This window comes from Simochromis diagramma, unplaced genomic scaffold (assembly GCF_900408965.1).
Source record: "Simochromis diagramma unplaced genomic scaffold, fSimDia1.1 OVJJ01000302.1, whole genome shotgun sequence".
Lineage (NCBI taxonomy): Eukaryota > Metazoa > Chordata > Actinopteri > Cichliformes > Cichlidae > Simochromis > Simochromis diagramma.
In genome coordinates, this window is record NW_024386792.1 from 14,454,701 (window position 1) to 14,476,432 (window position 21,732).

Consider the following 21,732-nt stretch of genomic DNA (forward strand, 5'->3'; position numbering starts at 1 on the left):
GTGGAAACACGAGTGCCTGGATCCGCAATGATAAGTGCTGATCTGCATCTTATCCTCATGTACTCTCAGCACCATGTAAACAGTAAATTCCAGTAATAATAAATAAATCATTTCACTTCAAATTATCTCAGTAAATGTCCACTACCTGCAGTGAAATTTACCAGATAGAGTTATTTTAACATGTGTGGAACCTTATTGTGTGATTTTTATATCTAAGATACTCTGAACACTTTATATTAGATTGGATTGATGTTCATTTCTTGCATAGAGGGGTGGAAGTACTGAAAACAACTGCTGTAACAATAAGGATGTTGTACATACTATAAACTCCTAGTGTAATCTACCTGTTCAGCAGCATTCGACTGGAACCCGGTCTAGTCTCACTACCAGTTTTAAACCTTCCCTCTCAGTCTTGCTGCTACAAATTATACTGAAATTAACACCTAAACGTGCATTTTGTGCACGTCCTAAAATGCAAACAAACTCTGATTTCTGCTTGCTGCCCAGTAACTGTTTTTTTTTCCAATCCTGAAAATGGGTAATTAATTGGTAATTGCTACCAAGAATATTTGTTTTTAGCAGTATTAGGGTATAAATTATGATTTTCTTTAGGTGGGCACCAAAAATCTATGGGGGAAAAAGAATGAGTGTGGCAGTGGGTCTTTAGGACACATGTGTTACTGCAGCGTGTGTGTGCGCGCGCGTGTGTTGTGTGTATATGTGTGTGTCAGTCAGTCAGTCAGTCAGTGTGCTGCTGGCCTGCCTGCCAGAGAGGGGAGTCGAGAGCTCTGCTGGGAACTACATGGTGCTCAATTTTTCAAGATGTCGTCGCTGGAACAGAGGCTGTCGCGAATCGAAGAGAAACTAAAGCAGGAGAATGAAGAAGCTCGCCGGAGAATCGACCTCAACATCGACATGAGTCCACAGCGGTCACGACCGAGGCCGAGTGAGTGTCCACTGGGGAGGACCGGGGTGTCGGTAACGGCCAGAATAGCAGGGGGAAAGATCGGAGCTGCGGGGCCGGAGAGCGGGGGGAGAGGAGAGGAGCGGAGTGAAGGAGTCGGGGCTGTTATGCTGCTGCTACCTTCATGCTAACAGGCTAGCTACATAAACAAACACAGACTCAGGCTGGCCCGCTTATTTTATTGCCAAATTAATAATTAAATAAGTGGGACATTTTCTGTAGTGAGTAACGTAAAGGAAAAGTATACAAACCGAAGCGATGTTACGAAACATCTTGCCGGTAGACGTGTCCCTGAATCTGTTTTGATTGTCCTGTCAAACATGCTAAGCTAGCAGGCTAGCAGACGCTCTGATAGTCTGTGGCGGGGCCCAGCGTCAGAAAATGTAATGCAGTTTCAGTTTGCGCATGAAAAGCTGTGGTCCTGCCAGTCAGCCGCAGAGCATCTATACACTCTGAAAACCTGCATGCGGTACATTTGATCGTGATTTTTGCCATAGACTTTGTTTTAGTTGCCATTTTGATCTTGACGAAACATGCTAATTTGAGCAGGCTAAATAACGCTAGCTCTGGATGCGTTAACTTAACGTAGGTTGCGGCTTGGCTGCTGTGGCAAACACTGGTGCGACGTAACAAATCTTGTGAAAATTGAGATTTGTCGCACATATATTGAATGAAGCGCTCCACGGGTGTTAGTGGACAAAAACTCGGTGTCACAGGAGCTGGTGTTAGCAGTGATGTTGGGGCCCTTTCAGGCGAAAAGTCAAGCAGCAGGGAGGTCTGCAGCCTGCCTCTGCTGTGGTTTACACACCAAAGCTCTTCATTATCTTTACATTCTTACCAGCAGACTTTCAAAGTGTTAGCAATCTGAAACCCATTTTTTTCTGCAGATCTTGTTGTCCGTTCATTAGGTTCGAGACCACAAACCTTTTTCCTCCTGTTATTTGAATTGTTTGTTATGAAGCTGATTATGTTGTCACAAAGAGAGTGAATGGGTTAAATCCGAAGTTTTTTCTTATTGTTGAAATCTCATTTGAAGTCTACAACCTCCTAAAAATCTGCTCCCGTGGATTCAAATCCTGGTGATAAAGGTCATTTCTGCGAGATTAAAGCTTGATTTATTGCCAACAAAGGTGCAAAATTGGCTTTTTTTTCCACCTTGTGTTATTACATGAAAAGTCTGATAGACTCCATTAGAATCACTTGTTTTTAACTTTGGCGTCATTAATGTCTAATGAAGCCATGCAAAACTTAGCCCATCATGACACTTTTCCAACACGACAGGCCCTCTGTGCTTTTTGATCCACCTTATTTTCTTGATAGCGTCACAAATGCAGGCAATGGTCACATAAAAATTGACTGAATAACAACAATAACTGTTTAAAAACTACAACAAGATAAGTTTTATCCCCACTCTGTACTGACTGGAGATAAAATGTTCTTTTCTACAGAATTAGGATGCACCAGTCTAATATCTGGACAAAATATCGAAATATGATTCCTCCAGTGTTTAAATACTGCAGTTTTCCGGTTTAGGCGAAAATTGTGAAATCACCCACCAATGTGTACTTAAGGGCCCGTACCTCAGAGTATTTACTGAATGACGGTCAAATTTTGCATGGCTTCAGTAAATACACTAAAGTTACTGTATAAGGACAAAAAACAGCTGATTGATGGAGCTTTTTTCAGATTTGACTGGTTTCATATGAAGTGACACAGTAAGCTACTGACCCACTTTTTCTTGAACCTTCAATACGTGGCCTTATTTTAAATCCTGGGAAAAGAGTGCCAAAGAAAATATAAGAAACACTATGATTCATTAATAGTCTTCATGAGATTAATAGACAATAAGAAAAAGTTCAATTTAAGTTTAAACCACTCAAGTTATGTTGTGAAGAAATGAGCGAGTGACGTGTGTGTGTGTGGTGAGGTTTTTTTGTTTGTTTTTGAGGGATTTTTATGATTTGTGTGTGTGCAAAAGATGTGCGATTGTCTCAGTAGAACACTGCAGTAATGTGCGTGTGTGTGTATTTTCTTTCCTCCGTCTAGTCATCGTGATCCAGCTCAGTCCTGCTCCAGCCCCTTCCCAGCGTGCAGGTATCATTCAGTCCATCGCTCTCTCTGCCACTGCACCCCCCCACCTTACCAACACCTTTGTCCTCCATTGCATCATCCACTCCCTCCTCCTTCATCTTCTCTCTTTCTTGTTTTTTGTTTTTAGTATAAATGCACACTTCTTTAGACCTATAAGACAAGAATAACTTTGGCTGCTTCTCACATTCTCAATAGTTTTCTTCGTTCTGGCCCTGCAAGTAAAGCTTAAAAAACACCTCGATACCACGACGTTCTCCACGTTTCTCTTAACATCCAGTTTAATTTAGAGGTTGAATGGATAGGGCTATGGTGAGAAATATGATACTGTGTTTACAAATGATAGCTAGTGTTAAATCTGACCACCACCTAATATGGGGTTATATCGTCTAGGCAGACTAGAATAGACTTAGAATAACTCATAAAAGTAACTTATGTGAAAGATATGGATTACCATCAGCAGGCCAGCATATAAGCATCCAGTTTTATTTCCTACTCAATAAGGATGCGCCGATCATACAATCTAAATATTGGATAATGGTGATAATACTGTGATCCAACAAGACAATGCTTTTTTTTTTCTCTCTAACCATTGTTATCATTGTTTAGTCTCACACTTGTGTGGAAGCTTTTCCTGGACTTCATACAAAGAAACCTGTTTTCTGTCGTCTCTGTTGAAGCAACTTTCAGCAGCTCTCTTATTCACACAGGATGGTGGGTAGCTCCACATATTTGATTGGGTTGACTTTTACTCTGAATTACTCTTCCTGACGTGAGTTCAAAGCAGGGATCAACTCCATACTGTCATTTCACTTCACTTGTATCCTGACAGCTCCGCATCCAACACGGGTTTGTGAGGAGCGGTGAAAGGAGGTGCGTTTGGACTGAGAGAAGGAAAGGACAACTGTAAATGAGAGCTATGCACAGTAGCCTGTGATTCTTACAGTGAGCTAGCGCAGATAAATTGGAAAAGCTGGATCGGTGCGTCCCTGCTTCGTGTGGTCATCCTACAGCTGAATCAGTTTAATCCCTGTTTATGAATCTAGCGCTGTTATTTTATCCCAGCAGTCATTTACACCTCCTCTACACTCACATCATCCCTCCATCTTTCCATCTCTGCTCCTCCCTCTGTGTGAATGCGTGTCAGTGGCAGGGAAGTGTTGGTATGTGTTAATGTTCACTGTGTGTGTGTGGACATGTGTCGGATGATTAACCCGTGTTTCGCTGGAGGCAGAGAATCACGGTGCATGTGGCTTTTTTGCACGGCACGATGGGGGTTTTTTTGTTTTGTTTTTTGGGGGTTGTGTTTCGTTTGACACAGTCTCTAATCCAGCATCCCCACTGGTCCGCCTGCAGGAGTGCTGCGAGCACTCCGGCCTCCCTCTCTCTCTCTGTTTTCTTTGTGTGTCGACTGAAGACTTGCCTTCCTGTCCAAGAGTGACTGTCTGTCTGACTTCCAGCCTCAGTCTGTGCTATGCAGTTTTGGCCGAATCTCTTCTGTCTCTCTCACATCGGATCGTTTGATGTTGTGTGTTTTCTCATCTTCTGGCACCCTCCCCTTCCTTTTGCAGCGGCACTGTGTGAGCAGGAGGCGGTGCAGCAGTGCCTGCGAGTATCTGTGTTTGTGCGTCTCTCCCTTCCTTCGCTCTGTCTGCTCATCAATCCTCCCATCCGTCCATCTGGAGCCAGTCGAACTGTGGAGATGCAATTTGTGCCAAAGACCGCCTGAATCCTCCTTTCTTGTTACACTAACCCCCTCCTCTCCTTCACTAACTGGTTCTCCCCTTACAGGCTTCATTCATACAGGTGACTCACGGATCCAAACGCCCGCTGGCTCTCTACAAAAAAAGCTCCAAATCGTATTAACAACAACACTGCATGGTCCTTGAGATACGTTGCATACTGGTTGCAAACCTTTAAGACGATGATGGGAGATTGCTGTTAACCTGTCTGTAATAATATTTACGTTCAGGGTGGTCACTGCAGCTGCTGACTTTCTGTCTGAGAATTTGGTGCATGACCGGTACTAATACTACTGCAGATCGTTTCTTCCTGAAATTCTTTAATACGTCTATTATTGAAGGATGAGTTTGTGCTTGTTTTGCATATGAACCTGATATTACACGGCTGGTGGCGTTTTAACACGTCTTCGAATGCATGATTTGGACTTATCTTTATAAAGGGCTAGAAGCATCTGGTATTCACTGTCTTGATTTCCTTTGCAGCCAAACCACACCTACAGCGCTTTAACAGTTTAACCAAAATATTGTAAAATCGTCTGCAGTTTTTTAAATTTATCAAAAGAAAAATAAGATGAAATGTGACTTCTCACTTGTATTTGCTCTCACTAATCATTCATGTGTTTAGTCCCCCTTTCAAGCCAGGAAAAGTTAAATAGTGCTGCCTGACTTTATTTAAATAATAGTTCTTTTATTTGATACTACAGTCTGTCGCCTTATTTTTTTTATTTTTTTGGTCATGTTTTAGGTTTTCTTTCCTGCAGTTGGTTTTATGGTTAAGATTAGTGGTGCAACGGATCAAAAATCTCACGGTTCGGATCGGATCACGGTTTTAAGTCACGGATCGGATCAATTTTCGGATCAGTGGAAAAAAGACAAAAATTGAACATTTAATTATTTACTTATTGAAGTATTTTTTTTTCCTGTTTAAAAACATTCAACTCTAGTCTCATTCCACGCAATTATTAAAAAACAAATTATGGTTCAATATAAGGCAGTACAGGGCTTTGTATCTACCACTCAATTCAATTTTATTTTATTTATAAAGCGCCAAATCACAACAACAGTTACCTCAAGGCGGTTTATATTGTAAGGTAGACCCTACAATAATACATACAGCTCTTTATATCGCACTCCGCTGTGATATAATGAGCTGTCACGGTCACGTAGCTTTACGTTGCCCTGGAGGTCCACCGAGTTGTAGTAGTTAGGGCAACAGAAGATGCCTGGGACAGTTCAGCCATAACTTTAAACTTTTCCTGCTCATACATGCTTGGAACAGGACATCATAGCGTGGCTCAAGCCCGTTCATCATAGTTTAAACCCCTTGTTTTGCACAACGGAATACGGCCTCCCGTCTGCAGCTAAACAACCCAATAGCTTTTGTAATAGCTTTAGCCCGGTCGGATTGGGCAGCAAAGGGCTGCTTAAATACCGAAAACTCCTCTGCTCCTCCACTTGGACCGCTAGCACTGGCCATAACTATCGCTTGACAGACCCACCACGCGCACCATACACATACTTTTTTTTTTTCCCCTTCTTTTTCGAATCTTCGGATCACGTGCGTGCCGAACCGTGGAGTGGGATCGGTTCGGATTATGGATCAACCGTGATCCGTTGCACCACTAATTAAGATAAGTCAGTACTTGATAAAATCTGAAATTGCTGGCAATCTAAGGACACATTAAATATGTGCTTCCTCATTACAGGGTTAACCCCTGGTTCAGGTTTTCCTTTGCAGCGCAGGCTAATTAACAGCCTCTTTTGGTGCAGGGGTTTGTGCTTGTACTGTTTCCCGCTAGATCGCTTCGTTCTAAGATCTGTAATGAGTAAAGTACTTTCATATTCAAAATCGCGGCCTGAAGCAGTAAAAATGAAACCCGTGTTGTAATGAACTTGTAGTTTTCCTCTTAAAAACAAACTGTGACTCCCAAACTGTGCATTAAATCTGTGCAGTTTCTCTCTGTCTGAGAATAGTGCTCTGAGATAACCGTCCTGTTTGTTTTAACGTTTGGTCAGGACATCAGCGGAACCAAAACAAAGCTGTAACACTCAAAGAGGAGGGGAAAGGAAAAAAAAAACAAGTTCCAGTAATGGCTAAATAATGTGCAGGATCTAGGTCATAGCGATGTAATGAGCAAACTCTTTGACCTCAGCAAGCATCATATCTTTCTTTTATTGTGCAGAGAACAGTCAGAATACCATTAAAAACGCCACATTATCGCCTTCTTTACTGGTGGTCAGCAGCTTTAAGTAGCTACCATCCCTTTAAGCAACAGTACCATCATCATCCATCTTCTCCTTTCAGGGTCTAATTTTTCATATCCCCTCTCCCCCAGCGCTCCAGCTGCCCCTGGCTAACGATGGAGGCAGCCGTTCGTCATCTTCAGAGAGCTCGCCCCAGCACCACCCGTACCCCAGCCGCCCACGACACATGCTAACCCTGCCCACGCCTCCGTATGGCCTACAGAAGAGCCTAGAGAAGTGCGTTCACATCTTAAACATGTGCTGTTCTGATTACAAGGGAAAAAAGCATTTACAGGTTCTACTGTGTCCTCGTGGTCCTATGATGAATGGTAATGGTTTTGATTAAAAAATCAGTAACCTTTCTGGGAGTATCCCAGTACTCCCATTAATTTGTAAGACAAAGAAGGAACACAGAGAGTAGATGCACACTCTGTGACAGGTCATGATGTTGTGTGTTATGGATCTACATGCAGAGTGTGGGTGAAAGAGACGCTCAGTAATCCACTCCATTTATGAGTCAGGTCTCTCATCTGGCAGCGTAGGTTGTACGCACTTCCTGTTGCATTTCCTGACACTGATTTCTTTTCCTTTTTGTCCTCCGCCTCCCCTGCAGTGCAGAGATTGACCAGAAATTGCAGGAGATCATGAAACAGACGGGTTATTTGAAGATCGACGGGCAGGTGAGACACGTTGTAGTTACAGAAGTGAAACTAAGAATGAGGACGCAGACGTGATGTAGCTTTTGCTTTGTGTCTCTGTGAGCTGACGCTTTTTAGCAAACGCTGTCTGTGCAACCAAACCTCAACGCTCAATCTTCTTCCAAAACAATTTAAAAAAAATGTTTTTAAAAATAGCGTCTGGCACTCAGGCGTGAATCAAACTATAATTGTGACCTCTTTTCCCCCCAAAGATTTATATCCTGTTAACGGGCCTGGTTAGTTGTACTACAGAGAAAGTAGGAAAATGATAAATAGTAAATGGACTGGTTTTTATATAGCACTCAAGTACTCTACTTGAGTGCTCATAGCACTTTAATCGGTGTGTCTCATTCACGTAAGCACATTTTTCTACATCTGAGTCTACACACACTTACTCCCAACGTGTTTACCAAAGGTGCTTTGTCATGCAGACTGGAATAGGCAGGGATCAAACTGCAAACCTTCCAAGTAGTAGATAATTTGCTCTACGACAGCTTCCAGCACCTGGTATTCCCACTTCCAATAGGAACCAAGCCCAAACCTGTTTAGCCTCTGAGATCAGGTGAGGTCAGGGTGGTATAGCTGGCTAACTGGCTAATAATATACAGAAATTAAGCCAGATGTATTTGTTAGTTGCGGTGCGGTATACTTACAGGTTACATGGTGTGTGTTTGTACGCAAGCTCTCTCCGGGTTCTCCGGCTTCCTCCCACAGTCCAAAGACGTGCTCTTGGTCAACAAGGTGCTGGAAACCTTCAAGATTTTGGTCCATGTTGACGTGACAGCGTCACACATTTGCTGCAGATTTGTCAGCTGCAGGTCTGTGATGTAAATCTCCACAATATCCCAGAGGTCCTCTATTGAGACCTTGTGACTCTGGAGGTCGTTTGAGTACACTGAAAGAAACCAGTTTGAGATGATTTGATGTGGTCTGTAATGTCACAGGGCCTGTCTGGCATCCAAAACCATGCCATGTTCAAAATCCACCTAATTCTCCATTCTGATGCTCAGTTTGAACTTCGGCAGGTCGTCTTGAGCATGTTTACATTCCTAAGTGCTGCCATGTGATTGGCTGATTAGAAATGTCATGAAGGAGCAGTTGAAGAGGTCCACCTAATAAATAAATAAGCACAGAGAACCGTGTTAAATCGGGTCCACGTCCAGCATGTTCTTGGGCAGTGCACAGACAGCAAACAGAGCATCATGCACACCAGCAACAACCTTGGCGTGTCTGCTGTTTGCTGAACAATGTCTGGCCTTGTTTAGTTTGTGTGTTTTTTCTCCCTCTTCCAGCCTTCAGGTCTAGTTTCATACCGAGTGCCAGTCGGAGTTTGAAGATGCTTGAGAAAATTATGTGACTCATTACTGCTCTCCAGATTGTTTGTTCTTCTTCTCATTAGCCCAAAGGCTCTGCTACATAATGCACTCAGTGAGCTGTCACTCACTGCAGCACAGTCAACAGTGACTTATTTTTAACAAAGCAAGGCAATTACGCATCTTCTCACTGTGTGCTGCTATTCTTTAGCCTTGGCTCATCCACAGATCCAAGCGTTTGTTCTCAAGTATCACAGAGCAGTTCACTGTTGCTGCATGATGCAGAAAGTCTTCAGGTTGTTAAAGAGTTTGTATTTGTATTGTTTTAACATTTGAATCACTAAAATACTTGAAACACAGAGTCTGAAATGTTGTTTCAGCGGTATCCAGCAGAGGTAACAGACCTGTTCAGCGAGGGGGAGATCGGCAGCGGGACTTGTGGACAAGTCTTCAAAGTGCGATTCAAGAAGACGGGCCATGTCATTGCGGTCAAAGTAAGATAGTTGTTTTGTTTGTTTGTTTGTTTTAAAATGGGCAAAAAAGAAAAAAACAAACCAAAAAAATTCAAAACTGATCAAAATTAAACACTATACACACAAATATTGCATTTGTCTTTGCAAGACTTGATAATAATGCAATAAATGGAGAACGAGGCGATGTAGGATTTTGAAATTCTTACCATTATGTATGTATGTATGTATGTATGTGTAAAATCTCAGACAAGTTTGAACCCTGGTGACTTTCACCTCAACGTCAAGGTTTTTACTCATAAAGGGGTTCGGGTGAAGAGTGAAGCTGGGACCCAGCCCCGGATCAGGATAGATGGATGGACACGCCTGGTTCATCACATCACTTCATAATGTAGTTGTACTCATTCGTTTTGTTCCCCATTGTCAGAAAGTTAAAGGCGCAGGAAATTACTGATACTGGCTCTCAAATATCATCTTGGCCAGCCGTCTTTAAAGTGTTTGCAGCTGCAGATAAAAATAGATTTTTCATGACATTATCAAACTGTGTGAAATTTATAATGGTGACATTTCTAAAATGTTAATGACAGAGGCAGGAAATGTAGTGATTCGTGAAAGATCTCTGCTTCGACCCCCAGGAGGAGACATCCGGCATAAAAATCAGCCAAGTTAAATAATGTGGCGCTACCCGCTGTGGCGACTCCTCAGCTGCAGTCGTGTTTGTGCTTGTAAACCGTGGAAAATATCTGCACGCTAAACACAATCGTACATGGTTCTGCTGCAGCGCAGATACCCCTGCTTCTCAGAAGTTTTTGGACTAGATTGAAACCACAGCGTTATGGCGACTTAGCTTAGATGCTGTGAACACTCACATGGACACGTTTATTTGTATTTCCTTTTCTTGGATGGCTGGCCAGGCTGAAATGTGGATCCCAGCTCAGTTACTTTGTCCTTTATTGTATGAACGCCTATATTTTATTTTTTAATCTTGGTTTTTGCAATTTGAATAAAACTGCGCTTCTTAATGTGAGTATTTTTTTGGACTAACTGTAGTCCAGACGTGTTTGTCTGCTCATAGTAGATGATGGGAACACACATTCTCTAACTTCAGGTACCATAATCAAAATACTGGGACTAAATCCAAACAGAGAGCCAGAGATTGAAGGCACTCAAGGCTCTGCTCAGTGTAGTCTCACTGTTTTAATTTTCCTTTGTACTTTAATTGTGAATAGTTTACCAACAGAGGAGCAGTTACACCCCCATATAACAAACCCGCTATTAATGAGATCATTTAATTGTAGCCCTTCTGGGATGTTTAATAATTAGGCAGTCAGTCAAAGCACCAGGGGAGCCTTTGTTTTATTAAAGCCTACACTCGGCGTAGTGCCTGTGTTCATTTACGTTGTCTGTGTGTCACCAGCAAATGCGTCGCACAGGAAACAAAGACGAGAACAAGCGGATCTTGATGGACCTGGACGTGGTGCTGAAGAGTCATGACTGCCCTTACATCATCCAGTGCTACGGCGCCATAGTGACCAACGTGAGTGTTCCCAAAATACTTAACTGTTTGTAATCACAGCAATAAAATTATAGTACTGTAACAGTGCAGCCCCAGGTTTATTTTATATATCTGCACCCAGGGTGTTTTTGACTCTCTTATTTTAGTGAACTCTCAAGCTCCCAGACCTTAGCTACTAACTGTGTGTTTGTGTGTATGTGTGCAGACGGATGTATTCATCGCCATGGAGCTGATGGGAACTTGTGCTGAGAAGCTAAAGAAGAGAATCCAGGGTCCCATCCCAGAGCGAATCCTCGGAAAGATGACAGTGGCAGTAAGTGGCAGGAACACACACAAACCACTCTGCTCCTATGTTCGTTTTTGTTGTTACAATCTGTGTGTGTGTGTGTGTGTGTCCTCTGTAGATAGTGAAAGCGTTGCTGTACCTGAAAGAGAAACACGGCGTTATCCACCGGGACGTCAAACCCTCTAACATCCTGTTAGACGCTAAAGGTCAGATTAAACTGTGCGACTTCGGCATCAGCGGACGCCTCGTCGACTCCAAGGCCAAGACCCGCAGCGCCGGCTGTGCTGCCTACATGGCAGTAAGTGAAAACACACATACACACACAGTCTAGCCGTTAAGGGGATGTGTGTACACTACTTAAAAACTTGAAGACACACTTTAGCATCGAGTCGGTTAAGCTTCTGTGATATTGATCTGGTCAGTTAAGTAGCCGAAATGGTTGTTAATTAGTTTCAGTTAATTAGTTATGTTACATTTGAGTCTGATGCCACCAGGCTTCACCTCAGGCTGTCCAGGAGCTGAGTGATGCCCTGAACCAGATCTGGGAGGAGATCCCCAAAGGGGGTAGTCTCATTAGTTTACTTTAATTTTTGGGTGTCTTAGAATTCAACCCTGATAACCTGTTATTGCTGCTTTGTTGTGGACAATGCTATGCAGGATAACTTGGTGAGAGTAGAAGATTTTAATAAATCAAGTATAAACGAACTGACTACAAACTGAGGGAACCACAGAGCAGGTTTAGTGGTGACTGTCACAATGGTGTAAGATAAAGCACAAGACTTGAACGTGTTCAAACTTTGAGTGTTTATGAGGCTGTGCTTGCAGAAATCCCACTCCACACAATGCACACTCTCGGGACAGCTAACCTTAGTGTTGCCTGTTCTTTTCTTTCTTTCTTTTTTCTTTTTTTTTTCTCTCTCGTTCTTGCAGCCTGAAAGAATAGACCCTCCAGATCCCACCAAACCTGACTATGACATCCGGGCAGACGTGTGGAGCCTCGGCATCTCTCTGGTAAGTCTGTCATTTCAGTCTAAGGTGCTGCAGTGACTGTCAGTGGTGCCCTTGGTCGTAATATTTACATCGATGACACTGAAAGACAGTTGCAAAATAAGAACCGAACGGCAGATCCATTCACATTAAAACAGCTGTTTGAATGTGCAGCTGTGATGCATGAGGTGATGCAGCGATAAGATGTGGTAATAACGGCATGTCGCAAATCGACTAACATTTTTAACAAGTGTGGTCATAACTGCATCGGTTTCTAGTGGCTGCGAATACTGGGAGTTAAGTAGGTCAGATTACAAGTAGTGTAGACCAGCGTGTAGCATTTTGTGTGTGCGCGCAAACTAAAATTGTTCATGTCCAACCGTTTAGATTAGCAAATACGTTTCTATGATCGGCAAATTATTGTTCTGCTAACACGAGAAAAAACATGCAACGCAACACGAGTGCATAAATTTGACCTGTGATGTTTAAAATTTATAGATTCTGTCTTATTACTTATCATGTTTTGTTTTTTTTAAATTGAGTGTAGTTTGTTATAACCAGATAGGAACGGTTGGCGTTGCGTATTAGTTGACACAAACTGTAATCTAAAAGTTCACTCTTGGGCTCAAAAACCAAAGTACAAAGTGACAGAAATGTTTTTGTTTCTATTTGTAGATCACTTGAGGGCATTAACAGGTTGCTTGTGGTTCTTCCAGGTGGAGTTGGCTACAGGACAGTTTCCCTACAAGAACTGCAAGACAGACTTTGAGGTTCTGACCAAAGTGCTGCAGGAGGACCCTCCTCTTCTGCCTCTCGGCATGGGTTTCTCCCTCGACTTCCAGTCCTTTGTCAAAGACTGGTGAGTGAAAATTCCACTGTAAAGCTGGCGCTCACTGACAGCAGTCCACTCTAGAGCCATCATGTGATCAGGGTGATGACTGGACAGCTGTGTCCACATTAAGAGTAAACGTTTCTGTTCTCTCAGGCTTATAATTCATCTGTGTGCACGAATGTGATCATCTGTGGTGCAGTTTGTGTATATTTAAATGGGTGTTTTGTTGTTATTTGTCTTGTATTTCAGTCTTTCTGATCTCTTGTGTACTTCTGTAAAACACATGCCTAATTTTCCTGTAACAAAATGTGCAATAGAAATAACATTGATGCTAAGTTCATTAAAAAATTTGCGTAAAATGCATTTATCTCTCTGTAGCCTCACAAAGGATCACAGAAAAAGGCCAAAATACCATCAGCTGCTGGTGAGTCGCCTTTTTTTCTAATGGTCGACCCAGATCTTTTAAATTACTCACAGCACAACTGTAGGTAAATGCAATATTTATCTTTTCTCCTCCATTTTAGGAGCATAGTTTCATTCGGCGTTACGAGGTGCTCGACGTAGACGTGGCTGGTTGGTTTCAGGTGGTGATGGATCGCACCGAGTCGCCTCGCAGCAGCCAGTGTTACAGCCATCAGCATCAACTCCACTCGCTCTTCAGTAGGTAGCCTAGCCTCGACCAGCCTGGCGTCAGCTTAGCCGTACGCTAGACTAGCCTAGCTTTAGCTTTGCCAAGCCCAGACTCAGTCTATTCTAGTCTAGCCGTCCGCAGCTACGCCAAGCGCTACACCCATCCCGTCTGTCAATCTGTCCCCTGGGGAAGAAGAGACCTGAAGATCCCACAGAGGAGGGAGGCACGAAGACTCAGTGGAGGACTCTGGATGGACAGATTAAGCGATGGAGCGACAGAGGGATGGATGGCTGACGCAGGTGGTTCTGGTTATTAGGGTGCTGAATCTGGACAGACAGACACGGGGTTGGGGGGGGGGGATGCACGCTGTAGTGAGCTTCATTTGGTTTAGACACTGTTAGCGCTCACCACGCTATCATCACATCACAGTGTGTGTTGCAGCCAGACACTCACATACAAACTGTGTGTGTAGCTTGTATATGCTTTTACATTTTCTCCTCTTTTCAGTAGTTTTACACACACGTCTGTCTGTCGCCGACATTGATCCAAGCCATTGGATTCGTAAACAGAGTAGTCACTACACACTGGAACAAAGCATCTGCTACTTCAGCAAAAACAAGCCGCTCTTGTACATAAACGATTTAGAGGAAAGAACAAAGTCTGGTGCAATTATGATTCTTCAGGTGTTTCTACCATCACACATTCTCAGGCTGTATCTATATGTAGTGTGTCTGTGTGCGTGTGTATATGTCAGTGTGAGCATTTCTATGTATGGATAACTATAACGACTCACTCACCGGCTTTTAATAGTGAGGTTGTATTTCCTCGTTAATTCACCTTCACACTACAGCTCTAACACACAAACGAGAACAGATTAATCTGTTGGCTGTGCTTTTAATTTGAAAGGCTTTTGTTTTTTTTGTTTTGTTTTGTTTGTTTGTGTTTTTTTTAAATAGCATAATTTTTTGTGTTGGGGAGAAACAATGAAAAACACTCACAAAAAAATTAGCGTTGCATTTTAGCTTTATAGAAAATAAGTCATGTATTGTTTTGAAGACGGGTTTGTTTTTTTTGGTGATCGATGCGTGCCGCGAGTACATCCACACTGACGTTTTTGTTTTAAAAAGTGTAGTTTTTACTACATGTGCGATGAACATCCACACAGCAAGGCTGTAGTGGGTCATGCTCCGTCATTCAACGACCTCCAGTCTATAGCCCAGGTTCACACACACATTTGGCTGTTAACGGGTCTGTAAATTAGGCAGCAGGGTATGATGAGGTACCTTCTGATTGGTCAGACATAAGCTGGAACTTGCAATACTAATCAGGAACTAATCAGAGTTCAGTTTATTTAGGCATTTAAAACACTACAAAAAGCGGCCACGTGTCATTCTGTTATTTGTACTTTCAACAAAAGCAGAAATGTAACTAATTATGAGCCAATTTTAAAAATCCGAACATGCACAAAGTTTGGAAAGACACAAAGAGTGTGGTTTGTAATGGAGAGCCCACTTCCAATCAAGCTAGGTTGTAGTAGACCCTGTGCATGAATGTGAACAGTACAGGGAGAAGCCTGGAAACTGCGACAGTCTCTTGTGTTACGTTCAGAAGCCGTCTCGCCTCATTTGTCCAAGCAGAAAAGCTTCTTGCAGTTGGCTTTGTTGCTCTGGAGTATTTTCCTGAAGCTACCGGCCCTCTGCTCCCTGTTTACACTGGCACACTTGTTCACGTTGTATGCGATATATCAGCGTGATATAGTGTTACAGGCGTGTTTAGTGTAGACGGAGATTTTTAATGAAAAACGCCGTTTTAAAATGAAACGTATTAGTGTGGATGTAGCTTGAACTTCTTCTGGAAGATTGAAAGTTGAAAGATTTAACAAATGTTACAAGAGAGAGAGCAGCTGGGTGATTTTAAAAAATGGGAGCGTTTTTGGGGGTTTTGTACAGAGAATTTAAAAGGTGTAGATCTTATGACCTGTGGAGCATTTCTTTACTTCACTCTCTGTTCGTCTACCTCTTCCTTTTTGTCCACCTCTCTGCCTCCGTAGTGCTCCACAGTGTTCTTAGACCAAAGGCTGCGCGTGGGTTGTTGGCGGAGGCCGAGAGACTTAGATTTGCTCCTGCAAACCTTCAGATATTAAGAATCCACGGAGGAGAGTCTGAGCAGTGCTGGTGTGTTTTTTAGGAGGCTAAAACTGTCAGGCTGGGGCCTGTAATTCCATTTTGTTTGTATTGGATCATTATCCTGTTTTTACCGAGCTTTTGGATGAATATCAATGATATGCCATTATTAATTTCTGCTGATTTATCTGAGTCATTTCTTTTTCCCATATTCTCCTTTTGTTCTTCAGCTGCGCAGTGGATTACTGGACTGATTTGGTTTCATTATTATATACTGAGACCAAGAATTGTTACAGTCAAGATGTAAAAGATGACTAGGAGGTGGAAAAAAGAGGAGTTGTTACCTTTTGCAGAATTACTTTAATTGATTAGGTAAAAAAAATCCCCATTCAAAGCGTTTTGTTTTTTTTTTTTGTTTTTTTTTTCTTTTCTTTTTTCACTCCCTGTTTATTTCTACAAAAGAAAACAGGCTGACCACTGGGACGTGAGTTACAGTTTGAGAACCCAGCTTAAAGGATGTGTGTACATATACTGTGTAAACGTGAGTGCAAGTCTACATAGGCCGACTGAGCAGAGCGCTAATATCTCCCTTCTTGCGGGACCACAGCCAAAGCATGCTAGATGTTCAGACTACATCCCACAAACACCAAATCGCTGCTAGACAGAACAGAGGAGAGGCGATGACGGAGAGGGGGAAACGCGAAGTCAGAGAGACGGAGAGGGGTCCGGGAATGTTGTCAAGATGGTATAAATGAGTGTGGGGTGGGGCAACGTGAGGTGACGAGGAGGATAAAGAAAGCGTGGTGGCAAGTTCAAGGAAAGTCGGAGACAAGCTGAGTGACAGGAAGTAAGTGTAAGAGAGGAAGCAGTTTCACACAGGAGTGCTGAGCTCTGAGGCTAGCTGTTTGTTTTTGTTTGTTTCGGGGGGGGGGGTTGTAAAGAGCTTTCATGGTGTTACGCCAACCTACCAATTCTGATTTTAGCGATTTAGCTTGTTGCGTTTGTGACTTTTACTGTTCTGTTCGGACTGTTATTTATTTGCATTGCTGCTGCTACTGTTTTTTTTTTTTATTGCGTTAGACGCTGCTGTCACTTCTTTTCCCCAAAGGACGAATATTTTATTCTTGTTCTTTTAAGCCAAATAAGTGAAATAATGCAATGTCGATACACGTGTTACCAAAAAAAGCAAGTCTGAAGAGAGCAAAAGCAAGTGAGAGAAGCTTGGATAGATTAGAGAAGGACGTGCAGAAAGGTTGGCTTCACGCAAGTACTAACTCACGCCTCACCACAAATGTACCTCTTGTGTGTATTGAAAGCAGTTAATTGTCATATCCTGATGCCACACTACACACTACTACTCTGTACAGTGTAGATATGATTTGGGGGTTGGGCGGGTCTGTCTGTCTGTCTGTCCAGATGCTTTGTGCCACATCCATCCAACACTCTGTCCATCCACTCCTCCATCTGTCTGCAGGTCGCCTGCAAGCTTGACAACCTTGATAGTTCACACCAAAGGTGACCACAACTTAACAAAAAGACGAAAGAGCGTTGTTGTTATCATTATGAGTCTTGTTATTGACATTATAATTGATTACTCTTAGCTATGATTATATATGAAATCTCTCTAGCTAGTGGGAGAGGATGTGTGTGTATGTGTGTGTGTGTGGGGGGGGGAGTATGTCCCATGTATGTGTCATATACAGTACAGAGGGAGACTGGTGCAATAATACATGACCAGCTGGCTCAAACTCACCGCGGGCCTGAGTCAGGAACTGAGCTCACCTGACTCTTGGCATCACTGAGCACCTGAATGTTGGCCGTTCGGGATAAGCGGTGTCACACCGCTGCTACACGACTGGCTCTGTTAGCTCTGGGCTTACCGATCTGAGTGTGTCCTCTTCAGTCAAGTTATTGAAGCCGCAAAAAAGGTGTTAAAGGTTAAGAGGTATACCGTTAATGTAAAAGATTAAAAGTGACATTGTGCTCATTTCTAACTCCATATTTTAATCAACTAGAGTAGCTTTGCACGATTCAGCCCCAGCATAGATTCAGCTTCTAAGCCCCACCTCCTTATAACCATATAAGGAAATATGTTCCGAGCTGACATCAGATATGTAGGAAAGTGATTATCCACTAGTGTTACAGTATCTGTGTAATGCAGAAAATAAAGCATAATGGGAATTGGAAGCACATATTTCCTTACTTGGCTAAAATAATCCTGATAATTTAAGAAGACTCATCAACACAAACTGAAATTAATGTTTGATTTATGACCAATATTCTCACACACGGACCTTTAATGTCGTGTACAGATGATGCTGCGTCTTTAAAATATACTCATTGATAATTCAGACCCAATTAGAGTCTTTCTGTAGTTTTTATCTGTAGATGCTGATTGATTAGGTTGCTGGCTTGGTAAGCTCGCTCCAAGTTGTTAAATGTTTCTGAATGATGACTCTGGTGTGACCCGATCATGTTAATTAGTCCCAGTTAAAGGTGGGCCAGCTTTGTGATGCAGAAAAACCCGGCTTGATCCTGACTCACTGACCCAGGCCTCTGAGCAGATGTGAGGTGGAGTTGGCCTGACTCCGTTAGTTCAGCCGTTCTCTGGTTTTCATACGGACACCGGATGTGAGCTGGAACTGATTTAAAGTGGTGCACACTTCCATACGACGGGTGAACCCCCCCCCCCCCCCCCAAAACTATTATATACAGCCCTGGTTCTGGTGCTCTGCCATCACAGCAGCCTGAGCTCTTCTCATCGGTGCAGTTTCAAATACAAGCTCGGCAGTACACGCCGCACTTCCTATTCAGCGCTCAGTGTTCAAACTGTGCGTGCATGCGTGTGCCTCGGCTAACTCGTGATAAAGCTGGACCCAGTCTCCCGCTGTTGAGGTTCTCTGTTATTAAGCTGACATGTATATCACAAACACGCGCACACACTTGCCGACCGTGCCGTTGGTGTGCATTTTCACTTGGTTGGCTGACTGTGCCACACACCACCTTTAAATCCTGTCACATGTAATTGCTTGTATGTGTGTTTGTGTGAGAGTCGGGGGGGAAATTTAAACATCTGATTACTAAACTAGACACACACACACACACACACACACCAAATGTATAAAGTTATCCCATTCTACACAGCAATGCTGGCTACTGCCGATAGTGGCTTTATGTGTATATTAGCTTGTGAGGGAGTCTGTGTGTGCGCGTGTGCGTGTTGTAACCCCATCTGTAAGTAAACCAAATATCATTTTCACTATGCAGTCATTCAAACCATGTCAGCTTGCTTCAGATTTGTTTGTTTTTAAAATTTGTTTTCATCTGGTGAGGTGGGGGGGAGATGCTTCGTGTACATACAGAGTTGGCATCGATGCATTTTTACTTTTTTTTTTTTTTTTTTTTTTTTTTTCCCCCCTTCTCGAGCTCCACCTCCCTCCTTCCCTCCTTCCCTCCTTCCCTCCCTGTGTGATTAATATCACCGGCTTCAGCGAGAAAGCAAGAGAGATGTTTTGAATGAGCTGACAAATATTTAAGGAATGTATTGGGGTCAGGGAGGGACGGGGGGGGACGGGGGTCAGACTGGGGTTTGTAGTTTGTTTTTGTCTTTTGTTGTTGGTTTGTTTTTGGGGGGTTTTGGCGAGGGGGGAGGTAACAGATCAATGCTGTAAAGTATATCGATTGCATGTTATTGTCACCGCTGTAACTGCCATTGTTTTGTTTTTATTGTTTCTTTGTTTTCTTCCAAGACAATGGTCGGTTGGGACGGGGATGCACAAAACTTTATTCTTATTTATGATTTTTACACGTGTACTCTGTATTTTTGCTTTTGCAACAAAAAAGTTGAATTTTTGTGTAATTAGGAAAAGAGAATTTGTTTGTTTGTTTGTTTGTTTGTTTGTTTGTTTTTCCCCCCAACATGCTTTTTCACTTCAGACCCGTCACTATGTGTTGAGGAGGATGAGGAGGAGCTGGATCTTTATTAGCAGACAGTGTTTGTCCTGTTTTCGCCTCGTTCGTGTGCACAGTTTCTCTTTTCAGTTAGCCGCGTGGAGAGTGTGCGTGATGGTTAATCGTCTACCAAAAGTCTTTTATTGATGGTGATTATTATTATTAGCTTTTATTTTTTTTATTTTTTTTATTATCATCACAATTACTATTATTACTGTTTTTATTATTGTTGTTAATATTATTATTATTCAGGGCAAAGATGACACCAAATTGAACAAGGAAATAAGTGGGTGATCGAGAGCGGGGCGGTCCGTCTTTCTAAAGGTTTCCTTTTTATAGGCGAGGTGGAGCAGTTGGTTTTTCCCGTTACGCTGTAGTTGGTCTGTCCACCTTTGTCAAACCGCCACATAAAAGATGACCTCTGAACTCAAAGTCTGATAGTATTTTTATTTTTTTTTATTATTTTGATTGTTATTATATATTGTTTTCCTTTTGATCAGATATCATGATCAGTTTATTTCTTGTTACCCCAGTTCGGGTCATAAATTGTGTGCTGTTTTTTTTGTTGTTGTTCTTTGTTTGTTTGTGTTTTTGTTTTGGTTTGGGGTTTTTTGTCCCTTCTTTTATTTTATTTGTCTTTTTTTTTTTTTTTTTTTTTTTTTTATTATTCTTTCTGGTTTGCTCTAGTATCGAGCTGATGGTAAAACACCAGAGCTTTCTTTTTCTTTTTTAATTGCTGAGACTGTTGTGACTGATGTTGCACTTGTGATGGTTTTATTTTTGTTTTGTGTTGCAGATTGTTGTGCAGACAGGAGGAGAATATTGGGTGTTTTCCTTATTTTCTAAGAGTCACAGCAGTTATTTTATCAATCATATAAATCTGTGAGACAGAGCAAGAAGATGATTCAACAGTGTATTTTTCTCACTGGTATTTATTTATTAGTCATTTGTATGTTATTTGTCTTTGGTTTTTTTTATGGTTCTTTTTAATATGTAATTTTTATTGTTTTGTGGAGGGCAAACAGGATACAAGGCAGAGGAGTAGACTCTCTATTGGCATTTTTACCGTCGTGTACAGAAAGCTAAATGTCGTGCTCGATCACCACACTAATGTACAGTCTGCTCGGTAGATTAAAAGTTTATTTTAGAAGAAGAAGAAACGTGCAGCACAGTAAAAATCACTCTTTCTGGTTTTAATGTGACTCCCAGATGATTTTGTTTGCTGTTTACCCTCTCAGAAGACCCCATCAGACTCCTCATGGTTTGGAGCAACTGCATGGTGTGTTTGATTCAAGTGCTTCGCTAATTATTCACAGTTAAGTTGTTTGAATTTGGATGGTTTTAATCAGTGGATGCCACCCTCAGCGCTGACTTTCTTTAAAAATGTATAGCTGGTGATAGCTACTTTAATAGTGGACTGATTGGCTTGTTGTTATGACAGCGAGGTTGGGACATGCCTGCTTTGACAGGTTTTTGTTTTTTTTGCCTGTTCCTTCTGAATTGTCAGTGTAGACTGCATGATTTTGCTTGTGAGCGTGGTGAGGGGGGTAAGAGGACTGACTTCAAAGGCTTCATTTATGTACACACGCACCGATTTATTGTCTTGACCGTTGTATCAGTCAACACAGCTTTACTGCCCATTTCCTTTGTCTTTTTTTTGGTTTTTGTTGGTTTGTTTGTTTTGTTTTATTTTTTTGTTTTTAGCTGTATTTCATCCCCCTCCCCAGTGTCATTTCAAATAAAATAAATGCCATTATATTGTGAATACCTCAGGATCTCTTTGGAGTAAAAAAAAAAAAACATAATAAAAGACATAAAAATCAAATAAATAAAAACTCATAAAAAAAAAAAAGTTTGTCTTGTGGTATTTTTCTCTTCTTCGAAATA

The 21,732-nt window shown here is 42.1% G+C and overlaps 1 protein-coding gene across 2 annotated transcripts; it reads left to right on the forward strand.

Moving 5' to 3' along the window:
- Positions 1–721: 721 nt before the first annotated feature.
- On the forward strand, positions 722–21,678 carry map2k7 (mitogen-activated protein kinase kinase 7). 2 transcript variants are annotated; one of them, XM_040024723.1, is made up of 12 exons: positions 722–946; positions 3,011–3,058; positions 7,131–7,275; positions 7,652–7,718; positions 9,430–9,543; positions 10,937–11,056; positions 11,241–11,348; positions 11,440–11,619; positions 12,252–12,332; positions 13,025–13,167; positions 13,519–13,564; positions 13,665–21,678. In XM_040024723.1, the coding sequence occupies exons 1-12, from the start codon at positions 823–825 to the stop codon at positions 13,806–13,808; spliced, it is 1,320 nt and encodes a 439-aa protein (XP_039880657.1). In that variant the 5' UTR covers positions 722–822; the 3' UTR covers positions 13,809–21,678. The 2 variants fall into 2 exon arrangements, with proteins under 2 accessions (XP_039880657.1, XP_039880658.1); XM_040024724.1 differs by lacking the exon at positions 3,011–3,058 and having other exon boundaries at positions 724–946.
- The last annotated feature ends 54 nt before the right edge of the window (positions 21,679–21,732 follow it).